This window comes from Thalassophryne amazonica, chromosome 10 (genome assembly GCF_902500255.1).
Source record: "Thalassophryne amazonica chromosome 10, fThaAma1.1, whole genome shotgun sequence".
Lineage (NCBI taxonomy): Eukaryota > Metazoa > Chordata > Actinopteri > Batrachoidiformes > Batrachoididae > Thalassophryne > Thalassophryne amazonica.
In genome coordinates this window covers 18305806-18329926 of record NC_047112.1, presented here as the reverse complement: position 1 = coordinate 18329926, position 24121 = coordinate 18305806, and the positions used below count along the sequence as shown (strand labels likewise).

Sequence of the window (24121 nt, the reverse complement as noted above, 5' to 3'; positions counted from 1 at the left end):
CGGGCGTTTCTGTAGTGACGTCACTTCCTGGTGTCGTTGCCTGCTAACTTCACTTCATTTTTGGCTAGAAATGACACCTTTGTCATATTATGTCAAAGCTAGCAAGAAATAAACACTTCTAAAACTGAAAACACTGGTTTTGGAACCCAATAACACCTCTGAACTGATTTAAAAGACCATTTGAGGATGTAAGCATGCACGCTAATGTCCGCTAACTCATAGCTAACTTTCTATGGAGTTAAATTTGTCTCATTATTAATACCTGCAAATGCACAGAGGGTGATCTACAACCCCAATTCCAATGAAGTTGGGACGTTGTGTAAAATGTAAATGAAAACAGAATGCAATGATTTGCAAATTGTCTTCAACCTATATTCAATTGAATACACCACAAAGACAAGATATTTGATAAACTTTATTGTTTTGTGCAAATATTTGCTCATTTTGAAATGGATGCCTGCAACACGTTTCAAAAAAGCTGGGACAGTGGTATGTTTACCACTGTGTTACATCACCTGGAACTGAGGACACTAATTGTTGAAGCTTTGTATGTTGGGAAAGTGTAGTGACACAGACCCACAACAGGGGGCGTAAATGAACGGACAATGAAAGAGTCGGATATGAACACTTTACTGTCGTGAATGAGCACAACCACAATACAGAGGAATATAAGATTTTGCAAACAGTCAATCACAAAGGTGACGTGTGGGTAGGCTCGAGGATAGAAGACATCTGTCCTGAGAAGAACCGGAACCACACGATTTCCTCCGCCACCGAACCTGGAGAATACTGGAGCCGCCAAATTCCGAGTCCCCAGGTGGCCACCGTCTCCGAGTGTCGGATCTGGTACTGCTGGCAAGGAGCAGAGACAATAAGATGTGGGTGTGTATATACCCAGTAACAACAAAGGTGGAGATTCCACCTCCACCTCTAACCCAGTAAGAGACTGAGGGCTACTTAGTCTGACGTGCGTCACTTGTCACGTTTCCCCAAACTTAGCGTCCCGTTAACAGTAGGCTCCTCAGGAACTCCTGCAACAACTCAGAGAATTCTGTGTTTTAGCGGCTGAGAGTATTACCTTCACAGGTCGAAGATATCTCGGCAACGAGGTGGAGATGACGTCCGGGTTTTATGGAGTAGCATGATGAAGTGTTGATGGGTGACAGCTGTCATGAGACGAGTGACAGCTGTCACCCCCGGCTGTGTCTGTGGCGGTAGTGCCCTCTCGTGCCTGAAGCCTGCACTCCAGGCAGGGCGCCATCTGGTGGTGGTGGGCCAGCAGTACCTCCTCTTCTGGCGGCCCACACAACATTGTAGGTGGAATTTTTTGCCATTCTTGCTTGATGTACGACTTCAGTTGTTCAACAGTCCGGGGTCTCCATTGTCATATTTTGAGCTTCATAATGTGCCACACATTTTCTACGGGCAACAGGTCTGGACTGCAGGCAGGCCAGTCTAGTACCTGCACTCTTTTACTACGAAGCCACGCTGTTGTACATGTGCAGGATGTAGCTCTTGCTGAAATAAGCAGGGACGTCATTGAAAAAGACGTTGCTTGGATGGCAGCATGTGTTGCTCCAAAACCTGGATGTACCTTTCAGCATAGATGGTGCCATCACAAAGTGATGTCACACAGTGGTAAACATACCACTTGACCAGCTTTTTTGAAACGTGTTCCAGGCATCCATTTCAAAATGAGCAAATATTTGCACAAAACAATAAAGTTTATCAATTTGAAGATTAAATATCTTGTCTTTGTGGTATATTCAATTGAATATAGGTTGAAGAGGATTTGCAAATCATTGGATTCTGTTTTTTTACATTGTACACAACATCCCAACTTCAATGGAATTGGGTTGTACAAATATTCCTTGATTTGCTCAACTTCCACTCTTGTCAAAAGCTCATATATGCACACACGCAAGGCTTCATGCAGACACCGTTAAAACTTAAATATTGCTTTGTTTGATAGAGGGGCTTTATTGAACATGTACAAATTGTACATAATAGGATCTTAGTAATTAATTAAAGAACTGCAAATGATAAAGAACACAGTGCTCATACGGCCGAGGGTATTTTAGCATTGTGTTATATTTTATATTTTTTTGGATTTATTTATGCATTTTCTTGGTTTCTAATTCCACATTATCTTGTTTATTAAAAACAACTCCACAGTGTGTAAAGTTCAATACATCTACACTGTCCTCAATCTGGATACCTCTTGCTGCATAGTGCCTCTCTGATGATGTCATAAAGATTTGTGACTTTGGTAGTTAAATTAGGAGATGATCCCTGAAGCATGTGTTTGTGATCTAATACTGTATTTCGATATTAAAGCACTTGCGTGTTCTGGTGACGAAACTGCAGGAATGGGAACTGAGAACCAGTTCCAGTTAAGAGCTGGTTCCAGCTGTTGTAATCCACTGAAATCATATGACTCATTCTTCTCATCAGTCTTGTTTACCTGACAGTTTGGCGTGACAAAAACTGCTTTGTTGTGACATAAAATGTGAGGTCATGATGCCAAACTGTATCTAGCAACAAGGAAAACAGCCACTTTGACACTGAAAACCTGTGTAGATTGACATTTGTTTTTTCCAAACTGAAAATCAATCAGGACTCGATAAAGAATTGAACCAATAATCTGAATCAACAATGGCATTGATATCTATAAAATCACATCAGTTGAGTAAATGGAAAGTGAGAGGGTGTCCTCTGTTGAAACAGTACACCTGTTTTAATTTCATCTTTTTATTGTTCCCAAACTCTAAACCTTGGTTAGGCTCGACATATGAAAAACAGCCATCTGATAATCCAGCCGTTCTCCTGTGTTCTGTGGCTGTTATGCTGAGAGCGCCCCCCTGCAGGTTTGGAGCACTTCCGTTGTGGTGACTGGTTATGCAGCGTTTTTCATTTGCATGTGTTTTCTTGGTTTGCCTCATTTCTCTATTTGCAGCACATTTGGTGACTATGCATTTGTTTCGTTTTTTGAGCACTTTTTTCATTTGCATGTGTTTTCTTGGTTTGCATCGTTTTGTGCTTTGCAGCGTTTCTCTATTTGCAGCGCATTTTTGATGATGCATTTGTTTTGTTTTGTTTTTTTTTTCTTGCAATATATTTGGCCGTTGCAGTGCGTTTGGCCCTTGTCAGCCACCATACTAAATGATGCACCGAGGGGTCCTAACTCGTCACATCGTGACAGAAAGGAGCACTGACCAATAATGGTGGTGTGAACGTGTTAGCAGTTAATGAGACACAGTGAGAGGCTGTTTCATCTACATCAAAGGTCAAAACCGGTGTATGTTGGCTTTTTCAAGAAAAAAGAAAACAAATTGGTGTGAATAAAATCTTGAGGTCGCTGCATAATTTACCAAACTACTCTCCAGCCTCAACGGCTACTGAGTTCTGTGGAGTGAATTTAAGTGAATTTGTCTGTTAATGCTTCAGGTACACAAACCCGTCTGACTTGTTCCTACAGAAACTTGCATTTTGTTAATAATTTGACACCAAAATTAAGACCATATTAAAATTTGTTTCCATAATGTGGAATTGTGGCATAATCTCCACAATTAGTGGTTACTGCACTCGTCTCCACTGCGGAATGTTCTCGGTTCAAACCCTCGTCAAAAAGGCCGCTGACCAAACTATAAAGTTTTTGAGCAATTTGACCATCATTCCAAACATATAACTCACTTTCAAGAATGCAAGAAATAAGTAAGGGCAACCCTAAACCCTAACCCTGAGCATTTTCAAACATGGTTGGATGGACCCCTACCTTCAAATCTAAGATTGCCCTTCAGAACCGAGAAGTACTTCCTTTAGGGCCCTGTCCCACTGGCGTTTAGGAGGATTTGTGCATGAAATGAGGAGACAAAAGCTGAGCGTCCGCAACAAAGGTGGGCGGAAATGACAAATGTCCCGGGGTGGATCAGCGAATACATGAGGAGGAAAAGCGGATATAACAGGGAACAGAAGCGAAGGCGACCCCATGAGGGGCACAGCGGCCGTGATGCACTCGCTTCATCCGTGCCCACTCTGTCTGCATGCGCGACATACCATTTGCGACCGTGATGTGGCTGTGCTGGGCACGCGACATATCTGTTTTGCACGCTGTCCCGGTCCGCCACCAAGCCGTGCCAACCCATCGGTTGCGGATATCAGCGGATGACGGGATATGCGGCGCGTTGGTTGTGTATGTCCTGCGTATGTCTTCAGTATGTGTTCAGGCAGTGATGCGGATCTCATCCGCAGTAGGATTTTTGAGCCGCTCCAAAATCCTGGCTGCAGACATGCGTGCCTCTGCGGATGATCACGGACGTGTTCGGATGGCGGCCGACTCACACAGGAATGTTACACGGTTATTGCGGTTGTTTGGCGGATGTGGGCGGATGTGCGCATTCCATCCGCAAATCCTCCTAAACGCCAGTGGGACAGGGCCCTTAGGGGCTGTTTAGGTCGAGGTCGAGGTTAGGGTCGTTCTGACTTGGGGTCATTTTAGTCAGAGGCAGTATTGACCTGGGGCTGTATTGAGTTGGGGCCATTTAGGTCAGGGTCTCTTTAACTTGGGGTCTTTTTGACTAGAGGCCATTTTCACACGTTATCATGCAATCAACACTCAATAAATATTTGTTTTGCTGTTTCGTTCAGCAGGTTCACACTCTGCTCAAATGTAGATCAAGGTGAAAATCCGGGAGGCAGCGATTAACCAGTAGCCTGAGGCGTGAGCACCATCAAAAGCTCTAATGTCTGGTTTTACACATACAAACACCAGCTTGCCTCATTTCACCTGCTTTGAACATGACAGTGGATAAAGAAGCATTGATTTTAAATGGTCCAGTTCTTCCAGATAAACAATCCTGGTCAGATCGTGGGCTCTTTATCTGATTTCACAGCGCTTGCAGCAGACTGGAGCAGATAACATAATGTCCTCACAAATCTCAAGATCACTCCATCTATCCATCAGATTCATCATTATGAATAGCGCTGTGCAGCCCAGCATGGGTTTGCGTGTTCAGGCCGATAAAGCAGCGTGTCTTATCTCTGAGCCCCCTGCTGGTCTTCTCTGCACCTCCCCATTTTCATGTTCTCTCCCTATTCTTTGTCTCGGCCCCCAGCCTTCTTCTTCCTACTGCAGCACATCACTCCGCCTCATGTCGGTCCCCTCTTCCTCCTCTCACTGTCCTCATCGCCACTGATTTCTACTGAACCAGATCAAACAAAAAACTGAGGCAGCAGTCAGACAACAGAAAATTTAGTCTTTGTTCTGCTTGAAGGGGGGTGGCATTAAAATGTTTCTTATTTGTCAGTAGATTGAGTGTAGCAGGCGCTTTGGTTCAGAGTGATAAATCCTCACTCAAGGATTTTAATACCCATGTTTAGCCTACTTATGCCATTTCGCCAGGAGCTTTTTAAATGTGTAATGGAGTGATGGAGTGATGTTGTCGCAGAATTACAAAGGATTCAGTCTAATTATGGCTCTGGCTTGGGGTGTGTGTGTGTGTGTGTGTGTGTGTGTGTGTGTGTGTGTGTGTGTGTGTGTGTGTGTGTGTGTGTGTGTGTGTGTGTGTGTGTGTGTGTGTGTGTGTGTGTGTGTGTGTGTGTGTGTGTTGAGCCTCAGCCTGCCCTGGGCTGGATAACTGCCGGTTGGTGAGGGATGACTATAATACCCATCTGTCCAGGGTTTTACACCTGCCTGGTAGCAAATCAGCAGAGTCATCTGCTTCTGGAATCGAAAGGAGTGGAATTAGACTGAATAATGACACACTCCCAGACCAAATTCTCAACTTCTTCCTAGGTGGGAATCCAAAACATTCCCATCCTAAATAGATATATTTCAGAATGTTCCAAGTCTACGATCTAAGATCTTCTGACCCTGCTGGACTTTCCAAGAATTCCAAAAATGGAATGCTTAGATGCCCAGATAACCTGAATGGGTTCTTTGCAGCAATAAAGAGCAGAGGTTGGAACTGTGTTGTCTTCTCAAGATGTTAAGTACAAGTCTCTGGGGGTTCCTCGAGTAGTGACAGTGTTGACATCAATGGTCATTCCATCAGCCTTGACTGTGGTTGGGTTAGAGCAGTGGTTTCCAACCCTGGTCCTCAAGGATCGCGTAGCCTGCACATTTGCCATCCGGGTTAGCATACCTGAATGAGCTAATCATTTGTTGGCATGATGGCAAATGTACAGGTTAGTGAGTCCCTGAAGATCAAGGTTGGGAGCAACTGGGATAGGGCATCAGGTCTGGCGTTGGGCCTTCATCAACAGTGGTTCTTTTGTTATTTATTTATTTATTTATTTTGGGCGCGTGGGGGGGGGGGGGGGGGGTGATTACCACCATCATCTTATTGAAAGTCTTTGTGACATAGATGATGTCACACTAAAGCCGCTCCAGACCAAGTCTACAACATCTAACCGTGAAAAAAAAACAAAGTTCCGATGTCTGAGTTACTGACTTATCACAAGCCACCACATACACCCAAAATAAATATATAGATCAAGGTTTCAGTATTTACACTGAACTGAAGCATAATAAAACATCTCTCAGTTCATTTGCTTTGTTACTTCATGGTGATCCCAATGAGCTGTTAATGTTGATGCTAACTTTGCTAACTGACGGTATGTTCTGACAAGGTGCTAACATTAATAGTAAAATTAGCATTGGGACTTGTGTTGGTGTTATAGATTATGGACATGTTGCTGTCAGATATGCCTATTTTCTTTGTGGTGTTCTGTTTATGCCTGTCAGTTTCTATTTTTCAATTTCTTGGGGCTGCATCCCAAGAGTTAAACACCTTGTCCAAGGATAGGAATTGTGAGATGACCTACTGTCTACTGCCACTGTGACCTGTACACAGATAAGTGGCAGACAATGAATGAATGAATTTCTAATGACTATTAGTATCAGATTGGCGGTGTCTTTCAGCAGCAGGTTCTAGAAATTGTGCAATATCTCCACATGGTGGACATTTACCATTAATGCAGGTACAATACAGATTAACCAAGTGCTCCAGTGTCAAAAAACTACTGCCAAGTAAACACCTAAACTGACTGGTCAGGGTGCCAGTAACTTTGGACCTCATTCATGGAAAAGTCAATCAATCAATTTTATTTATATAGCGCCAAATCACAACAAACAGTTGCCCCAAGGTGCTTTATATTGTAAGACAAGGCCATACAATAATTACGTAAAAACCCCAATGGTCAAAACGACCCCCTGTGAGCAAGCACTTGGCGACAGTGGGAAGGAAAAACTCCCTTTTAACAGGAAGAAACCTCCAGCAGAACCAGGCTCAGGGAGGGGCAGTCTTCTGCTGGGACTGGTTGGGGCTGAGGGAGAGAACCAGGAAAAAGACATGCTGTGGAGGGGAGCAGAGATCAATCACTAATGATTAAATGCAGAGTGGTGCATACAGAGCAAAAAGAGAAAGAAACACTCAGTGCATCATGGGAACCCCCCAGCAGTCTAAGTCTATAGCAGCATAACTAAGGGATGGTTCAGGGTCACCCGATCCAGCCCTAACTATAAACTTTAGCAAAAAGGAAAGTTTTAAGCCTAATCTTAAAAGTAGAGAGGGTGTCTGTCTCCCTGATCCGAATTGGGAGCTGGTTCCACAGGAGAGGAGCCTGAAAGCTGAAGGCTCTGCCTCCCATTCTACTCTTACAAACCCTAGGAACTACAAGTAAACCTGCAGTCTGAGAGCGAAGCACTCTATTGGGGTGATATGGTACTATGAGGTCCCTAAGATAAGATGGGACCTGATTATTCAAAGCCTTATAAGTAAGAAGAAGAATTTTAAATTCTATTCTAGAATTAACAGGAAGCCAATGAAGAGAGGCCAATATGGGTGAGATATGCTCTCTCCTTCTAGTCCCCGTCAGTACTCTAGCTGCAGCATTTCGAATTAACTGAAGGCTTTTCAGGGAACTTTTAGGACAACCTGATAATAATGAATTACAATAGTCCAGCCTAGAGGAAATAAATGCATGAATTAGTTTTTCAGCATCACTCTGAGACAAGACCTTTCTAATTTGAGATATTGCGTAAATGCAAAAAAGCAGTCTTACATATTTGTTTAATATGCACTTTGAATGACATATCCTGATCAAAAATGACTCCAAGATTTCTCACAGTATTACTAGAGGTCAGGGTAATGCCATCCAGAGTAAGGATCTGGTTAGACACCATGTTTCTAAGATTTGTGGGGCCAAGTACAATAACTTCAGTTTTATCTGAGTTTAAAAGCAGGAAATTAGAGGTCATCCATGTCCTTATGTCTGTAAGACAATCCTGCAGTTTAGCTAATTGGTGTGTGTCCTCTGGCTTCATGGATAGATAAAGCTGGGTATCATCTGCGTAACAATGAAAATTTAAGCAATGCCGTCTAATAATACTGCCTAAGGGAAGCATGTATAAAGTGAATAAAATTGGTCCTAGCACAGAACCTTGTGGAACTCCATAATTAACCTTAGTCTGTGAAGAAGATTCCCCATTTACATGAACAAATTGTAATCTATTAGATAAATATGATTCAAACCACCGCAGCGCAGTGCCTTTAATACCTATGGCATGCTCTAATCTCTGTAATAAAATTTTATGGTCAACAGTATCAAAAGCAGCACTGAGGTCTAACAGAACAAGCACAGAGATGAGTCCACTGTCTGAGGCCATAAGAAGATCATTTGTAACCTTCACTAATGCTGTTTCTGTACTATGATGAATTCTAAAACCTGACTGAAACTCTTCAAATAGACCATTCCTCTGCAGATGATCAGTTAGCTGTTTTACAACTACCCTTTCAAGAATTTTTGAGAGAAAAGGAAGGTTGGAGATTGGCCTATAATTAGCTAAGATAGCTGGGTCAAGTGATGGCTTTTTAAGTAATGGTTTAATTACTGCCACCTTAAAAGCCTGTGGTACATAGCCACCTAATAAAGATAGATTGATCATATTTAAGATTGAAGCATTAAATAATGGTAGGGCTTCCTTGAGCAGCCTGGTAGGAATGGGGTCTAATAGACATGTTGATGGTTTGGATGAAGTAACTAATGAAAATAACTCAGACAGAACAATCTGAGAGAAAGAGTCTAACCAAATACCGGCATCACTGAAAGCAGCCAAAGATAACGATACGTCTTTGGGATGGTTATGAGTAACTTTTTCTCTAATAGTTTAAAATTGTATTAGCAAAGAAAGTCATGAAGTCATTACTAGTTAAAGTTAAAGGAATACTCGGCTCAATAGAGCTCTGACTCTTTGTCAGTCTGGCTGCAGTGCTGAAAAGAAACCTGGGGTTGTTCTTATTTTCTTCAATTAGTGATGAGTAGTAAGATGTCCTAGCTTTACGGAGGGCTTTTTTATAGAGCAGCAGACTCTTTTTCCAGGCTAAGTGAAGATCTTCTAAATTAGTGAGACGCCATTTCCTCTCCAACTTACGGGTTATCTGCTTTAAGCTGCGAGAAGTCTTCTGAATAACTTGCCTCAAAGCCAAACTTTTTGTTCTTCATCATCTTCTTTTGTGCAACAGCACCACCAAAAGTTCCAGTGGTTAAGTGCCATCCATGTATTGAGTTTGCATGACAATTCTTGAGCTGTGTATTACCAGACATGTGGACAGTCCATCAGAGATCCACTCAAATTCATATCATCCACATAAATTAGGCCTAAGGGTGTGGGATCACCTGTGATTGAGGAGCATCAGTTTGTGCTCCGTAGACACGCTCAGATGTCAGAATGACTCACCCTGTCGAAAACTGAGTCAGCCACGCTGCATAGAAGGCTTATTTTAGTCACAGGAGCTCATAATCTTAGGCGAAGTTGGAATGTAAATTGACTTATATACTCTCAAAGTCCACCACAAATTCCTCACTTCTGACAAACAAATAACAACCTGTCACAAACTTTAGCGCAAAAAGTCAGGACGCAAATGCTGTACTCACACAGTGGTGTGGGATGAAAAAAGGGTTTACTCCAAAAACAGGCAGAGGTCAGTACACAGAAAGGCAGGTAAGAAATCAGCAGCAGTATCCAAATTATGATACTACTTGTATACACAAGGTCGAAAAAGAGGCAAAAAGGTTCAAATACACAGCGTGGCAATAACAACAAGCAAGGACTATGAGAAGGGTGGTGACAACACAAAGGTACGACGAACTGGCAAAGACAAGAGGGAGAAAAAAACTGCTGAAATAGCACAGGGAATGAGGAAGAAATTAGGAACAGGTGTGACAGAACATTCAGGAAAGAGGCATGGCCAATAAAAGGAAAAACACACCCAGACCCAAACCCCAGACGCAAGACGAGAGTGCAGTAACCAGAACACAAACCAAACAGAACACAAACATGAACACAAAGCAATAATAAAAAACAAACAAACCAGAACACAAAACAAAACCCACACCAGAACACAAACATGAACACAACGCATTAAAGACCCAAACCAGAACACAAAGCAAAACAAAACCCAAACCAGAACACAAAGTGAAACAAAACCCAAACCAGAACACAAAGTGAAACAAAACCCAAACCTGAACAATAAAAACCCAAACCAGAACACAAAACAAAACCCAAACCTGAATACAGCGCAATAAAAACCCAAACCAGAACACAAAGCAAAATCAAAACCTAACCTGAACACAACGCAATAAAACCCAAACCACAACACAAAGCAAAATCAAACCCAAACCTGAACACAACGCAATAAAACCCAAACCAGAACACAAAGCAAAATCAAACCCAAACCTGAACACCAAGCAAAATAAAACCCAAACCTGAATACAGCACAATAAAAACCCAAACCTGAACACAAAGCAAAACAAAACCCAAACATATACATAGTCCCACATGACAACCCACATTTGCATGAGTATGATGTGTCCTATTTGAAATAAATTTTCTAAGTTAGAGATGTCATTTCATACTTTGAAGGCATTAAAAGTTTCAGTGGTGGACAAATGTCTGCTGTTGAGTTTTCTGTGTATATCCACAGTGTTTAATCCTTGGTTCATAGCCATTGGTGCCAAGTTGGAGGTACAGTGCATCGAGAACGCTTCACTTTTTCCACATTTTATGTTACAGCCTTATTCAAAAATGGTTGAAATTATTATTTTTTACGTAAAACTTTACAGGCAAAACCTCATAATTACAATGTAAAAAGTTTTTTATTTTTCATTTTTTGCAAATTTATTAAAATTAAAAAAATAAATCACATGTTTCATAGACTTTGCATAACTTCATGGTTCAGCTTGTTATGACTAATCTAAGTGTCAGTTAAACACTGACAGCTGAAGAATCGTACAAACGCTGGCATTTTGTGGCCTCATATGTAAATTGACACATTACAATGGAAACTGTAGTCATGGAAATCATGGAAATTTTTGTAGTCGATGTTTTGTGTAAATGTCTTCCTTTGTGCATTTAATGCAGCGTTACTCACCAAAAGCATTGAATTTGATTGGTTTTAATTGACACAGTTGATATTGCAGTTACTGTGACATAACTCGGAGAATATTCAGACTTTATATTTTATTGGTTAGTTTTGTGCTTCTTTTGAAGCTGGTTTAGTATTTTTCTTTTTTTTTTCTTTTTTGTGATTTACTGTGCTGATGAGTGCTGTCAAACAAACCATATGATTGTCTGAATCTATTCTCACCAAAAATATAAACGCAACACTTTTACTTTTTGGCCAGTGTTTATGTAGTGAAGTTACATGTGTGTGTGTGTGTGTGTGTGTGTGTGTGTGTGTGTGTGTGTGTGTGTGTGTGTGTGTGTGTGTGTGTGGGGCGGGGGGGGGGGGGGGTGTCAAGAAAACTCAGACAGGTGCACAGATTTCCTTCAAACTTGGTGTGAAAATTACTTGGATAGATATCCAGTAGTGATTGGATTTTGGAAAACAAAATTTTTTTTTCAGTTTTTTACTCTTTTTTTGGCATATCTCAACAAACAAGAAGGCTCAAAGGATGATCTAAAACATATATTGATCTACAAAATATTTGTTAGTGATTCTTGTGAATGACGTAATAATGAAATTCGACAGAATTCATATGATGGGTCATAAATCATCAAAAACAGGATTACACACTGATGTACATTTATCATTTAACATCATTGTGTGTGTGGAGCATCTGCCCTGTGACAATTTTCCTTTCTCTTGAATTTTGTTCAGAAATGTGTTAAAATTTGTTAGTATTTCAGTTTTGCAGAAAATCCACCCACCTGGCTGGTACTGCGTACCAAAATGCAAATTTTATTTTTGTAACTTACATATTTTTGTTGAACGTACTAGCAGACTCACTTCCATTAATACAGCTTGAGCATCAGATCAACTGAAAATAATCAAATGATGTCTGTCTCTTTTTTTTTTTTTTTTTGTAGTGCAGTGTCTGGAAATGACCACCAAGCGGAAACTGATTGGACGGCTGGTGCCGTGCCGTTGTTTCCGTGGTGAAGAGGAAGTGATCTCCGTGTTGGACTACTCTCATTGCAGTCTACAGCAGGTTCCAAAAGAAATCTTCAGCTTTGAGAGAACCTTGGAGGAGCTTTACCTAGATGCCAACCAGATTGAGGAACTTCCCAAGGTAAATCTGAGCCAACACCATGACACGTTCTGCTGCAACCTCTAAATATGTTTTGTTTAGCTTCCCATCCCTGTCCATTAAGAAGAACCGGAACAGACTGCATACCTGAATTTGACTGGATGGCACTGTTTCATTGCAGCTTAAATCACAACACAACCTAACAGAAGGTCCTGTCTTTGATCAAATTGAAGAATAGACCAAAGTGTAGGGGAAGCCGGGGCACAATGGATCAGAAATGTTGTTTTGTGGCAGCATAAACACATTATGCATAGGTTTAGGTCATTCTTTGTGGATTTAATATAGCAAGTTATTGTTTATAAGGCTGTGTTATTTATGTCTCCCCAAGTGTAATTTACAGGTGTTTAAAATCAATTTTAAAATTTTTTATTCAGTGTGCCCCAGATACAGTGAATCAAATTAGATTATAATGAAAAATATAATGATAGAATATAATGAATAGAATATAATGAAAAATATATTCTTCCACTTTCTAATAAATAATCATAACAGTTGTTGTCTTCTACCAAGCTGCTTGCCTGTTGTCCTGTAGTCCATCCCAGCCTTGTGCAGGTCTACAGTTTTGTCCCTGGTGTCCTTAGACAGCTCTTTAATCTTGGCTATGGTGGACAGGTTGGAGTGTGATTGATTGAGTGTGTGAACAGGTGTCTTTTATACAGGTAACAAGTTCAAACAGGTGCAATTAATACAGGTAAAGAGTGCAGAATAAGAGGGCTGCTTAAAGAAAAATTAACAGGTCTGTGAGAGCCAGAATTCTTGCTGGTTGATAGGGGGTCAAATACTTATTTCATGCAATAAAATGCAAATTAATTATTTAAAAATCATACAATGTGATTTTCTGGATTTTTTTTTTTTTTAGATTCTGTCTCTCACAGTTGAAGTGTACCTATGATAAAAATTATAGACCTCTCCATTCTTTGTAGGTGGGAAAACCTGCAAAACTGAGAGGGGGTCAAATACTTATTTTCCCCACTGTCTATGTAGTTTTGCAGATCTAACTACTGATTCACCGTGCCCCGGTTTCCCCTACAATGTCGTGTCCTTTTCATCCAGGATGTTGAGAATCAGTGGGATTAAGGCAAAGTGAGATCTTGTGGATCATTTCTTCTGGAAGTTTCTCTAGTTCTTCTAAATGGTTTGAAGTACCAGGGAATAGACCTTGAATTGTATATACATTGATAATAGTAACATATCATTAGTCATATGACAGCCATTAATAAAATGATTCAAGTCACAAAAAGTTCTGTTAAAAATCCTGAAATGCTATAGCAGTATTCTAAGCTTCCCATAAGTTGGCCTTGAGCATTCCCTTCACTCAAACAAATGGCTCATTGGATGAACTCAATTCAGTTATGTGCAGGATTTCCATCTAATGAACATATGTAACCCCAACTAAAATAAATTAGATTAGATTGAACTTTATTCATCCCTTGGAAAGACTTCCTCAGGGAAACTGAGGTTCCAGCACCATTGTATATCAACACACAAGGTAAGAAGCACATAGACTTTCAAACATAAAAGTAAAAAAAACAAACAAAAAAAAAACACAGCGCATCCATGCAAGACAATGCAATTTAATTTAGTTGGGAGTACATATATTTATTAGATGGAAATAAAATCCAAGAATCAGTTTTTTGAGTGTATCACTCAAACAAATGACTCATTGGATGAACTCAATTCAACTATGAGCAGGATTTCCATCTAATAAATATATGTAGCCCCAACTCAAATAAGATAAAATTATCTTGCCTGGATGTACTTTATTTGAGTTGGAGCTACATTATTAGATGGAAATCTGCTCATAGTTGAATTGAGTTCATCCAGTGTGTCAGTTTTTTGAGTGTTGATAGGAATTGTAACTCCAGTTTGGCATAAAGCTTGTTTCCACCACAAAAACCTGTGGGGCATTTTAGGGGGTCAAACACCTTTGCACGTGTCCACCACAGGGACTGCCCCGAAAGATAGTTTTCTTGGTCTTTTTCAAAGGCACCATCAGTTCATACTTCAGGGCAGGTACTTCTAAGTGGCCCTGAAAAACCATTGGGAGGGCTTGACACTGACTGGTTAATAACCCACAGGATAAGATGACACCAAGTGCTAATCCAGACTAGTGAAACAGCAAGAGCAGAAGAACCAAAACAAAACATGGATAGGAGAGTAGCCAGATGGACCAATGAGGAGCTTACAGTTTTATTGCCTTTCTTCTCAAGTAGATGAGATCCAGCAAGGATTCAAGCCCTTGAGGAACAATGAGGAAATCTACATTGTGGCCGAAACTCACAGAATATGTGAGTTTGATGTATATGTACCTGCATGAGTCCAGTGGGCCTTTACTGTAATTTACGCAATGGTTGAGGAGGCCCATTATGGGGCTGTTCCTGCCAGTGTTCAAGGCATCTAGGAAGTAGGCCGAGTTCTGACAGCGGAAAAGGACTTACTGATGGCCTTTTTCACTCCCGTCTCACACAATCTTTCTTCTCTCGCCCAAATGTCGCATTTGTTGGCCTCAGAGGAGGACTGACGTCTATGCTTCTATGTCTATTCAGTGGTTATTTCAAGTGATGGATGTGTACAATTGAAGCCATAAGTTGACACGAACCATGATTAAAAATGTTCAAACTCTGTTTTTTCAAGCACCACACATTTCATGTTACTAAACACGCAGCTCACAACAATTCAAAGGTCAACTTCATTTCCATATGAAGTTATTTCAAAAATAATAGTTCCATGACAGATTTATGATACTTTTATGCACTTTGTCAGATTTTCAGTGTATTTAAATTAGAGCCTAACCAACGTATCAATTGGCTGATAATATTGGTTGGTATGAGCCGGTCACAAAAATATCTTTATCAGTGTTATTTTTATTTCATTTTACAAAATAAACAATGCTGTCAGACTTTGTGGTGCGAGGTGGTCAGATACAACTGCAGGATTCAGCTGTGGGTTTAATGAATGTTCAGGCAGGGTTCGGTACACAACAAGGCTGGCAGTAAAAACAACAGTATACAAAGCATGAGGCAAAAAACAAGGTCCAAAACACAGCAAACAGGTCAAAAACACAGTAAGGCAGGTACAGGACAAAACTCACAGGAGAAACACTCAAACGAAGGCACAAGACACGACGATCTCGCAAGGAAGTGAGGGGAGAGGTGCAACTTATAAAGGAGAAGTGATAAACAGGAAATGCAGAGCTGTTGTGGAGAATGGGGTGTGGCAAACAGGAGGGACGAATGGAGGGAAACACCCAACACCAAACATCCAGATACAAGACAAGAGAAATCCCACACAATAAACCCAATAATGAACAAAAAGGACAGTAAAAAATCCCACAACCAAACCCCGACCAAAACTAGTACAATCCTGACAAATGCAGAAAAACTCATCTCTTGGAAATAGTGCCATTGTCTAGTTTGTCCAGTCAAGGGTGCTACAACGGCATTGTTTACAATGCAGTCAAGCATAGCTAGGACCCCATCACCCCTTGGTCACATCACCTACAAGAGACAGAGGCAAAGCAACCAGCTGACATTCATTTTCAATCAGTAGCCATTAGCCAGTAGCCCGGTGGGGCCAAAATAGATGAGAAGTCTATTTTATATAAATACTGAGCAATGCGATGTGGCGACTGTCTCTCCAAGTGAAGGCAGCGTGGCGACAGTGTGACTCAATTTCACTGACAATGACAAATTGTTGTAATTAAGGAGTTCTGTAGAATTAAACTGAGGCATCAAGAGCAAAATGTTGGATCTCTGCAAGCCAGATTCTTCTTTAAGAACTATTCTTTAGAGATTGTACCCTGAGGTGAAAAATGATAGAAAACCTTAATGCCTACACAGACGACGTGATTTTATTTAAGTAGACCCTCAGTGAGGTTTTTTTTTCAAACCTTTTCTCAGATCACGATCAGTGCTGTTTCTAAGAATGCTCTCATTTTCATGGATGGCCTGTCCTGGTTTGACTGACAGAGCTGTTGAATTTCAGTTCTTAATATAGTGTTAAGGAATAAGGACAGTCTAACAGGGCCAATGCAAATCACAGGCACCACATCTCTGCAATAATGAAAGAAGACGGGGCAGAAAAAATCTTTAAAAGGCGCTCGTCTTTAGGCTGTACGATTGTGTGTGTGCATTTGTGTGTTTGTGTCCTTGCCAAGATTATGTAACGGCTACTTAGGCTCGCAGCGTAATTGGCCTTTATGTAAGTGTTTTTTTGTGCGTTTCTTAAGTGTGCGTGAGTTTGCAAGTGATCGTGTGTTTAGAACGTGTGCATATTTGTGTGTTAGGCCAGCGTGCCCACAGGCCAGGCAGTGATGTGACTTTCAAAGCACACATACGACCAGGCGGAGCAGCTCTGTTCCCGTTTGGTCACATGTAGCCCCCCCCCCCCCCCCCCCCCTTTTTCTGACAACAGCGGCAGCCAGTGATGATACAGTGAACATGGCTTACGTCTACAAAGGTCAAAAAAATTAGACGGGCAAACTGTGCAGTTTAAAGGGAACTACTTTAGATGATGGAACTATGAAAATATAACATTCCTTGTGTTCTTTGAACTTACTGATAAGACTGTAGTACTGGACTGGCCCGAATATGAGGCGGCCCTGATTATAAGACAACAATCCCCCCACCCCATGACACATTTTTGGAAAAATACTTTCAGAAGACCAAAACTTGTTTTTGAAAAAGTAAATGCTTTGGTTTGAAAATGATATGACGAAAAGCACATTTAGAAAGAAAAACAGAGCAGAATATGCCAACTCTCTGGTGGCAGAGAAGAGAACACTGGACAGATGCTGGACATTACCCTCACCCTCTGCATACCGTCATCAGCAGCCAGAGGAGCATCTTCAGCTACAGACTGCTCCTCCAGGACCAACAGACTGAAAAACTGCTTTGTCCCTCAGGCCATCAGACTGTACAACTCCTCACACAGGGAGCAGAGGAGTAACAGGAAGACAGAGGATGGGAATTAGAGGAACAGCTATAGCCAGTAAACCAGTGTTGAGCAGGATGTCTGGCATTTATATTGTATATTTATATTTGTATTTGCATACAGTTTTTTACTTTCACTTTTGATACTCTGTGTGCTTCTTACCCTGTGTCCTGCTATACAATGCTGCTGGAACCTCAGTTTCCCTGAGGGTGTCTTCCCAAGGAATCGATAAAGTTCTGTCTAATCTAATGTAAGTTCTTGTTTGTAATGAGCACCTGTTGCCAAAGTACGAGCCCAGTAGGCAGATCAGGACCACCATATCCAGCATCTTCACTGAACAGAGATCAGTGGTATTGCAACCTTTACCCCAGTTCTTTTTGTAATTTGCTGCCCCTTACCAAAAACCAAACAATTATTTTCCTCATTTTGAGTTTATTAAAGATCACGTGAAAACCAGGCCCTCACAAACAGTGTCCATCTTGTGAAATGGCCCAGAAAATGGCTGAAACAGCAATTTTTATACAATGTGAGCATTTACAGTGGGTGTGGTTTCTTTGTGCACCCTGCCCACTGCTGGAAGCTCCTGTTTATTACATAGCTTGCAGCAGCGAAGCTCAACTACACACACAGACAGACAGACAGACAGACAGACAGACAGTATTATTCCTTAACAACAGTATTATTACTTAACAGAATATAGCAGTGTTGCTGTGAGGCAGAGGTCTTGGAAAATAAAGCAGTTTTGACTTCTGGTTTTGATTTTTAAAACAAATCCGTATAGAATAACTCCATTAATGTCAATTTTGTCATTTGTACAAAGTTAAAATATAACACATATCTTTTAATTTTAAATAATGCACTAATTCTGAAGTTTTGTAACAAACAGACAGATGCCAAAGGGATTATGGCTAAATGAGCCTTCACTAACACTGATTGGTTGACTTATTCATTCTATGTAAAAACCAATATGTTAATGTGACGTGACGTGTGTGTTGGTATTTACATATAAATGTGCTTTTGTAAAATATGCCATTTTATTCATATGTAAAAAAAAAGAAAAAAAAAAAAGACAAAAGTCAAGTTGTGATTAGACAACCGTCTGATATAACCGGAGTCAGAATGCATAGAACAGTGCCATCCACTGGCGCCCAGACACTCAGACCCTTACCCATAATCCTTTGCGTACCCGTTTTTGTTTTTTGTTTGTTTGTTTTTTTCGCACACCAGAGAGTTGCTGTGGTTTAAACGAACAAAATCCACGATGACAATTCTAAATGAACATTATACAATCAAAATGTACATTTTTATTTTTTTAGCTTTATTTCTTTAGGTAAGTGCTAAAATTTTTGATATCAGACTTAACAAAGGTTTTTAACTGTTTAAGATTTATTCACTTCACCTGCAAAAACATGTTAGCGATCTAAAAATTATCGGACCAAAATGAACACTGATTTTTTTAACTGGTTTCATGCAGTAAGCGACAAACTATAGCTTTACTTCATATAAACTATACCCATATTTTCTAGAAGATAAGTTGCACCTGTCAAAAAGCACTTGAGTCTCACCAGAGTATAACTCTTTTTTCTGCATCATCACCTATTTAATTTGGGATTCTTGTGCATTGTTGTTGTAGTGTAGTTTGTATTAATGGAGTTAAATTTTTTTAATGCCTTGATTCATGGGAAAGCCCCGTTTGAGTAGTTATTCAAATTATTAATAATGAACATGTGAAGTTGTAGGAACTCCCAAAGAAGTAAAAACCTGCAAGCTATACGGCAGCCATGAAGCATATTTGTCCTGCTCGAACGGCTTCATAAGCTTCAATATTTCTAAGTGAGTTTGACATGATGGTTATTAAACATCTGATAGCCATCGCCATCTTTGTGTTTCTTGATTTTCATTTGTCCAGCCAGTCAATATGCGGGTATGCATAAACATCGCTAACAGCTAGCAGTGGTAACTGCTTCAAAGTCCCACTTCCACACCACAGCTGAGATCACTAACCCAACGTCGCTTCCTCTCCAAGCCTTCAGGGTCACACTTTGGCAAAATCAGATGAACTTGCGTGGGCTTTCTTATAGATACATGTAAAAACTTGTAGAGCGCAAACTCCGCCAACTCTAGTTTGTAATTACATTAAATTTTACATTGGAAAAAATTTCAAGGTCAAAGTCCTGTTAGAAGTGGCTTTTCATAAGCGGAATTCGATGTGATCAAATGTCAGGAGTATGTATTTACTTCACGCAGTTGAATCAAAGTTTTTTTGTGGTGTTGTCAGGTTTGTTTGTTTTTCAACTTTTTTGGTTTCTGGATTCTTTTTTAGATCATTTTCACAGAACATAGGTTATCTCTGTTATGCACAATTTGTCATTGGTTTTTGGCACTTAGTTTCCAACTGATAAGTGGAAGCTAGACAAACGGACATAAAATTGTACCCTCCATCCAGTTTTGGTCATGTAGATAAATCCATAACAGAAAAATGAGTGATTGAGGCAGTTTTAATTGAGATATAATGTAAAATATACCTATACTAAATGGGGGTTTTCAGTGTTAAATTTAAATGGCCAAAAAAATCTGTAATCTAGATCAAATCTGGATCAAACTTTGTCAGGGGATTATATTATAGGATACCATCCTACATAACGCTTTCAAATAGGAAAGAAATTTCATCTTTTTTGACAGTTATGAATTTTTGAAAATTCATTTAATGTTAAAGACAGGGATTTTTCCAATTTTCCAAGATTTTTCCTGACTATGACCTTGACCATTTAATCAGTTTTTGCCTTATCAGGATATGAATCGTCAGTGAAAATATTTGAAAAATTGTGGGCTCCAGGTTGTTCAAAAACAGACAAACAAACAAACAGTGGTGAAAACATAACCTCCTCCACCATTTCTTGGCAGAGATAACAAATCGTGGACATCAAGCAGTGTAAACAATGGGACTGGAAATTCGGCTGACTAGGGAGGAAAAAGGATATTGCTGAAACAATGTATTCTTGGTCAAATTCTCTGATATGTGGTAGGGAATTCAAAGTAGTTTGTGACTTTTCTTGCATGTTTGACCTTGATTCAGTCATCACATCAGATAATTCTGACCTACATTAAGTTCATTTCATCTGGAGAATTCTGGAAGCAGCATTTGGCAGATTCACTTTGGTATCAGATCACATTGATGGAGGCAGGCAATAAAAGTACTTTGTTTTCCAATAAAGGCTTTTCATTGCTGGTCGTTTGTACCGTGCATGAAACTCAGTGTTGTGTAGACCATCAAAGGCGCAATTTAGAACTAGACATGGGGGGGGGGGGGACAAAGTGCGAGGCCTGCAGGGCCGAAGCCCATAGGCCGGGGATCTGGGAGCCGCTTTAGGCCCCCAGAAGCCACCGGTTTCTAGATAAGCTCAGATGCATTCTGAGCATTCAGAACAGTAATTTTAATGTTTTGAGAAGACCATAAAGTGGACACCATTTGACTTACGAGGGCTGTCAATAAAGTATAGGTCCTTTTTATTTTTTTCAAAAACTATATGGATTTCATTCATATGTTTTTACGTCAGACATGCTTGAACCCTTGTGCGCATGCGTGAGTTTTTCCACGCCTGTCGGTGACGTCATTCGCCTGTGAGCACTCCTTGTGGGAGGAGTCGTCCAGCCCCTCGTCGGAATTCCTTTGTCTGAGAAGTTGCTGAGAGACTGGCGCTTTGTTTGATCAAAATTTTTTCTAAACCTGTGAGACACATCGAAGTGGACACGGTTAGAAAAATTAAGCTGGTTTTCAGTGAAAATTTTAACGGCTGATGAGAGATTTTGAGGTGATACTGTCGCTTTAAGGACTTCCCACGGTGCGAGACGTCGCGCAGCGCTCTCAGGCGCAGTCGTCAGCCTGTTTCAAGCTGAAAACCTCCACATTTCAGGCTCTATTGATCCAGGACGTCGTGAGAGAACAGAGAAGTTTCAGAAGAAGTCGGTTTCAGCATTTTATCCGGATATTCCACTGTTAAAGGAGATTTTTTTTTTAATGAAAGACGTGCGGACAGGTCCGCGCGTCGGGATGCAGCCGGCGCGGTGCGGCGGCACAGGAAAAACACCTCCGTGTTGATAACCATTTGTAAAATCCAGGCGGCTTTTGATGGCTTTCAGTGGAGTGAGTATATGAGAAATTGTTTAACAGCTGGACATGTTCCAACTTGTCCTTAAGGCTTCCAACAGAGGTGTTTTTCCTGTGGCGGAGCATTGCGGCGGCTGCGAGCCGACGCTGCAATCCGCCGCTGCAATCCGCCGCTGCAATCCGCCCGCACGTCTTTCATTAAAAAAATCTCCTTTAACAGTGGAATATCCGGATAAAATGCTGAAACCAACTTCTTCTGAAACTTCTCTGTTCTCTCACGACGTCCTGGATCAATAGAGCCTGAAATGTGGAGGTTTTCAGCTTGAAACAGGCTGACGACGGCGCCTGAGAGCGCTGCGCGATGTCTCGCTTCGTGGGAAGTCCTTAAAGCGACAGTATCATCTCAAAATCTCTCATCAGCCGTTAAAATTTTCACCGAAAACCAGCTTAATTTTTCGAACCATGTCCACTTCGATGTGTCTCACAGGTTTAGAAAAAATTTTGATCAAACAAAGTGCCAGTCTCTCAGCAACGCATGAGGGTTCAAGCATGTCTGACGTACAAACATATGAATGAAATCTATATAGTTTTTGAAAAAAATAAAAAGGACCTATACTTTATTGACAGACCTCGTATACAATTTGAAACTGTGGCTATAAGTACTTTATTCTGAGAATAGCCAGCATTGATTTTATTAACATCCTGGTGTAAATAAGGTATCACCACATGTGTAGAACTCAAAAAGAATGATAGGTTGAGTTCTCATAAAAAAAAAACAACTGCAATGTGGTAAAATGTATTCATAAATATGAAAGAACAGGCTCTTAATAATTATTAACTATCGCATACTGTATTTTTTTTCTCAAGATTTGTTTTTGTATAAGTTTGAAAATACAACAGATCATAAGTTTAGGATAAATTACTTATCATGAATTTAATTTTCAAAGTGGCACTAATGACAACACTCATACTGAACATAATTTCACTTGCATAGACTGATTTTGGAGATCAAGTAATAATTGCAGATGGGCTTTCTGAGGTCCCAGATAGCTTTTCTGATATCCTTTTCTAACTTTCAGAATTTAGTAAATTAGCATATGGTCCATTGATACTTATGTGTAGACACTAGGCCCTAGAGGCCTTTTTGGTTTCAGATCTGGGCAAATGCAGTCCCAGAAAATTCTGAATGTGACAAACAAGAAACACGTGTTGTAAACAAGTCAGTGCTGCTAAAAATACAAACTTGCAGAAACAAAGATACTATTCTGACATGGTTTTGCACATAAGACTGACATGGTTTGCACATAAGACTGGCATAGCATGTTTCAAGTACACACATATATGTCAGAAGGTGGGGGGGGGACATACCATATTCTGTCCCCCCTGGTTGAAAAGGTAGGGGGGACATGTCCTCCCTATCCCCCACCAAATTGCGCCCATGTAGACCGTTATCATAGAGAAACATCAGTTATTTGCTAGGAATCCATGTTGGAAACAGGAATACCACATTTCCCCAGGTGCCATTTTCAGGAATGTTACGGTGGCTGAGAGAGGCCACAACACTTCCAAATGAAGATAATGCCAGCAAATATTGAAAACGTGCAAATACAAAAAGAGAAATTGAATACAGAAGCATAGCCACAACATGAAGAGCAAGTCACAACACTCGCATAAGGACTAACACAAAAAGACTTTCTGCCCAGAGGACTTTGGCAGACAGAGTGTTTAAAGCGTTATTAAGTTAAAGCTAGCTGTATTGTGCTAGCTGTAAAGCTAGCTGTATTGCGCAGTGCTTTACGTTGGTGTAGTTCTATCTGCTGTTTGTATTCAGTGCCTGCAAACATTTTCTCAGTTTGCAACTTGATGCAAGGCTTTGTTTTGAGAACGTATTTTCTATATTGGCTAGTGTTGTCTTGATTTGCAATTTTTGGCCTCTTGCGGTCACTGGGAAAGTCGCTTAATGTGCAGAGTGAGAGATTTACGACTTTTTGCTTCTGCATCCAGAAATGGGAGGAATGTACTCTGAGTGTTCTCGTTTGTGGACGCAGCCCAATTTTTGATTTGTGTATGTGTTTTGTCTGCTCTGTGTTTGGCCAGGTGCAGCATTTTTGTATATTGGTCACCTTTGTGCTTTCTCTCTCATGTCCTGAGGGAGCGTGGTATGGAGGAGGAGAGTTATGTATTATTCATAGAAAATGGCTGTGAAAATAGCAGTGGTTTTCCACAACATTAAGTGGTGCCTGCCTCCTGTTTACTCCTTCGCTTCTGCCCTTTCTCCTTTTGGACCTTTTACTAAATGACTGCGTTATTTTGCCAACAGACCTAACATCTCCCTGTTTTTCCACTGTGTTTCCATAGCAACTCTTCAACTGCCAGGCCTTGAAAAAGCTGAGCATGCCTGATAACGACCTGTCCAACCTGCCCACCACCATCGCCAGCCTGGTTAACCTCAAAGAGTTGGACATTAGTAAAAATGGTAAGCATGCATTT

At 40.6% G+C, this 24121-nt stretch overlaps 1 protein-coding gene across 1 annotated transcript in view; it reads left to right on the top strand.

Moving 5' to 3' along the window:
* lrrc7 (leucine rich repeat containing 7) overlaps positions 1-24121 on the top strand; it is a 224011-nt gene that overhangs the window by 113669 nt on the left and 86221 nt on the right. Inside the window, 2 exon segments of the mRNA XM_034179499.1 lie at positions 12371-12573; positions 23990-24107. Coding sequence (XP_034035390.1) covers positions 12371-12573; positions 23990-24107 — 321 coding nt within the window.